At 44.7% G+C, this 4,107-nt stretch overlaps 1 protein-coding gene across 1 annotated transcript; it reads right to left on the minus strand.

Annotated features, from left to right (window-relative positions):
• Positions 1 to 846: 846 nt before the first annotated feature.
• Adipoq (adiponectin, C1Q and collagen domain containing) lies at positions 847 to 2,675 on the minus strand. The gene is made up of 2 exons (XM_035444130.1): positions 2,450 to 2,675; positions 847 to 1,367 (listed from the first exon to the last, which is right to left on the minus strand). The coding sequence occupies exons 1-2, from the start codon at positions 2,673 to 2,675 to the stop codon at positions 847 to 849; spliced, it is 747 nt and encodes a 248-aa protein (XP_035300021.1).
• Positions 2,676 to 4,107: the final 1,432 nt, after the last annotated feature.

The following is a 4,107-nucleotide window of genomic DNA, read 5'->3' on the forward strand; positions in this document are numbered from 1 at the left end:
TAGAAAGAGGCAGCTCCCAACCGAACAGGCCCAGGGCTTATATAGGGCTTCTTAGGAGGCAGAGTTTTTCCAGGATGAAGATTTTCAGGGTGGGGATTGGTTGGATTTCAATTTCTGAGCTGGGACAAGCTCAGAGATTGACTGGATTTCATACTCAGGGATCAGTTGGTTTTGTGCTCAGGGATTGGTTGGTCTTCCTGTTCATGGTTTTCATGCTGAGTTGGTCAGGAGCAGAGTGTGTCTCTTTGCCTCTGGTTTCAGGGCCAATGTGTGTTTTTTTCAATGGCCCTTTTTAACCTTTTGGCTCTGGTTTTAGGGCCAGGGTGTGTTTCTTTGGGTGGCCTTTTTAACCTACAATTACAATAGAAATAGACTGTGCTCTGGCCTTCAATTTTACTTCTGCCATTTTAATATATTTAGAACTTTAGACATTCATAAACTCAGCCGAAAGACCCAAGTTGTAAAAAGAGGAGATGCTGTATTTCATATGTGTCTTACAGGAATTGTGTGAGCATCAAGAGAGACAGTGAACACAAAATAGCATTCTCTACTTCCTTAAGTCATGAAAAATATTGTGAATCCCCACTCAAATGTTATTTTCATTCTATTATTGCTACTATGTAAGAGTTGTGGATACCAGGGAATGCTTCTTTTTCTGCACTAAGAACACAGAAATGATTTTTTTTATAAGGCCATTCCATGAATGAATGAGTGCATGTGTGGATAATATTCAGAACCCTCACACTAAACAATAAAAATCAATCTTTCAAACTATGCTGGAAGCTTGTTGACCATTATTTGATTCTTGGGGTGCTTAGACTATTGAGAGCTCTGAGCTGGTTGCAATCAGTTGGTATCATGGTACAGAAGGAAGCCTGTGAAGGTACTGTCATTGACATTATCTGCATAGAGTCCATTATTATCCCCATCCCCATACACCTGGAGCCAGACTTGGTCGCCCACCTCCAGATGGAGGAGCACAGAGCCAGAGGCCTGGTCTACATTCTTTTCCTGATACTGGTCATAGGTGAAGAGAACAGCCTTGTCCTTCTTGAAGAGGCTCACCTTCACATCCTTCATGTACACTGTGATATGGTAGGAGAAGTAGTAGACCCCTGGGATGTTGCAGTAGAATTTTCCAGTGCTGGAATCATAGTGATTCTGTTGGTTGTAGAAGATCTTAGTAAAGCGGATGGGAACACTGGGGACAGTGACTCTGGTCTCCAGCCCCACACTGAATGCTGAGCGATACACATAAGCACCTTCTCCAGGCTCCCCTTTTCTGCCGGGGATTCCGGGAAAGCCTCGGGGCCCTTCAGCTCCAGTCACTCCAACATCTCCTGTCTCACCCTTGGGACCAAGAAGACCTAGAAAGTGAGAAGAACTGTGACCACTGGGAACAGAGCTGCTCAAGCTGCTTCAGGACCTCCACCCACAACCCATTTAACAGGACAAGGAGCGAGGTCATCTCCACTCCACATGCCCTCCACAGCCTGGAGGGGCCCCATAAGTTCATCCCCAACCTTAATTTTTGAAGTTATGAGTAAATAAAAAGATGAGTGAGCAAATGCTAGACAATACACCCTGGTTCATTCTTCTTTGTGTGATTTCATCTGGTAGAGGCTCTGAGTTAGTAGTAGTCAGTTGGGGTTAGTAGATTTTCTGATCATAATGAATCCATTTACTCGTTCATCTAGTCATTCCTTCATTTCAGACCTTTCCATGTCCCCCAATGTCCAGAAATTTATCTCCTGTAAGCATCCACCATAGTTAATTTGCCCTACCAGTCCTTTGCATGCTGGCTAACCATCCATGTGTTGCCTTCTATCCCCTCTGATCAGATGTCCTCTCTCCTCTAATCTCTGGAGCCATCCTTTGAGGTGCAGCTCAAGCCAGCCTCTTCCTCACAGCCTGGTCATTAATCTACATCCTCACTGGATGCACTTTTTTCTGTATTCCATGCCTTCAGCATTTTCTCACGTTCTGACTGTCATGTTGCATGCTGGAGGACACTTGGTCTTCACAACCACTACCGGAGTCTTGTACATTAGACTTGTCTTCTTGACCAAACCAAGCGTTCTCTAAAAGCCACTGAGTGATCCAGGAGTGCACAAAAAGCGTGGGTGAATACCAACTGATAGAACAAGAATTAGGGGGTAAACAAAATGTCACTACAGGAAACAAGAATAGGGATACATTAGGAATATGGACAAGGGTAGGGAGAGGGAAGGAGAGGCAGACAGAAGGAAGTCATGGATACCTTAGTAGGTACCACCTCATCTCACTCAAAGAGGACAACTCAAGCTCCAAGATGCCTATGAACCACATGAAAAGGTTTTGCTTCTTGCCCTTGTCTAGGCCTTAGTAACTGGTATCACATACTCTACATCCTGAGCACAGACCCAGACACAGAGTCCCCCCTCCCCCGGTCCAGGACTCTTCTTCATACCTGCATCTCCTTTCTCACCCTTCTCGCCAGCAGCGCCATCTCTGCCATCACGACCTGGTGTCCCATTGTGGCCAGGATGTCCTGGGATGCCTGCCATCCAACCTGCACAAGTCTCCTTGGATGGAGGGAGCAGGACTTCTGACCCTTCAGCCATGGTAACCTCAGCATGGTTGGGCAGGGCTAAAAGCAGCAGGACAGCTTGCAGCAGCAGCACCAGCAGCAGCATCCTGAGCCCTGGAATCAACAAGTGCATAGCCATGGGAAAAGCAGACCCACACAGCACATCCAATTAGGACCTGCATCATATCCCATGCATCTTAGTGGAATCTACTCCAAAGGTCTGCACTTTTAATTCTCACCTCTCCCAGGTGGCCTTCACTGGCTACCCTAGTCCTCACGTCTCCTGGAATGCCTTCAATGACTATCTCAGTCCTTACTCTCCCAGAAGGCCTTCACTTATACATCCTTCTCTGAAATTGGCAATGCATAGTGTAATCTCCTGCACATAGTCTCCTTTAGCTGCCAGATTGCAAATTCACAGCTGGCAGGGGTGATCTGATTCTAGTCTCCCCATCCTGAGCACAGGCGCAGACAGACACAGGGAACCTTCCAAGATCCTATCCTGGGTTTTTCTGGTTGTTCCATTCAACTCTAAACAACTTCTCCCTCCCTGGCACCATGGCGTCTCTTCTTTCCTCCCTCGTTTTCATGTACACATGCACACTTGTGAGCACTTGTGTGCCTGAACACACACATTCACACACAAACTCTTCCTTCGGAGACTACAGAAAAGAAAACAGCAACTCTAACTCCAAAGAGTCTGTTTATCCTTTAAAAAGGAAGAAATCGTTCTTCGCCTGAAATGCTTCTCCTGTTTCAGTTTTGTCATTTTCTAATGTTTATAATCATCATTTAAAATATATGCATTGCCAGTCCACCAAGTGGATATGACAAAGATATGTGTACTTGTTTCTCCGTTGAATTTTAGCTTATTTCAAAATATTTATATTTTACAACAAAGCTTCTCATATATTGATTTTAAAATAATATCAGAATGTCCTTAGGCAGACAGCTTTTCTATTATGATATGTTCCCAGATACAAATTATTGGACCTAGAATCTAATTCTTTATCCTTTTGGTTTTTCGAGACAGGGTTTCTCTGTGTAGCCCTGGCTGTCCTGTAACTCACTCTGTAGACCAGGCTGACATCAAACTCAAAGATCTGCCTGCCTCTGCCTCTGCCTCTGCCTCCCAAGTAATTGCAGGAATTAAAGGCATGGGCCTCTATGCCACCTTAATATTTTTTTAAGGCTTGCTTTATTCTTTTGTGTCTGTGTGTGTATGAGATATGTGTATGAGTGCCCTCATAGGCCAGAAGACAGCATCAGATCCCCTGGAACCAGAGTGATGGATGGATATGAGCCACCATGTAGGTACAGGAAAACAAACCAGAGCCCTCTGGGAAAGCAGCAAGTTGGAGTCATTTTTCCAACCCACCTGAACACTTTAAAGTCTTTAAAATATATGTTTATTTTTATTTTCATTTGTGTGTGTGTGTGTGCATGTATGCAAGGTATATGTGTTTGTGCTACATGTGAACAAGAGCCTGAGGAAGCCAGAAGAAGGTGTCAGATCCTCTAGACATAGAGTTACAGGC

The sequence above is a fragment of the Cricetulus griseus genome, chromosome 4, assembly GCF_003668045.3.
Source record: "Cricetulus griseus strain 17A/GY chromosome 4, alternate assembly CriGri-PICRH-1.0, whole genome shotgun sequence".
NCBI lineage: Eukaryota > Metazoa > Chordata > Mammalia > Rodentia > Cricetidae > Cricetulus > Cricetulus griseus.

Excerpts from the sequence above, each read along its gene's own strand:
- Adipoq (XM_035444130.1), bottom strand. The coding sequence starts at position 2,675 with ATGCTGCTGCTGGTGCTGCTGCTGCAAGCTGTCCTGCTGCTTTTAGCC. Across the intron at positions 1,368-2,449 it reads GGGTGAGAAAGGAGATGCAG|GTCTTCTTGGTCCCAAGGGT; the intron begins GTATGAAGAAGA and ends CTCACTTTCTAG.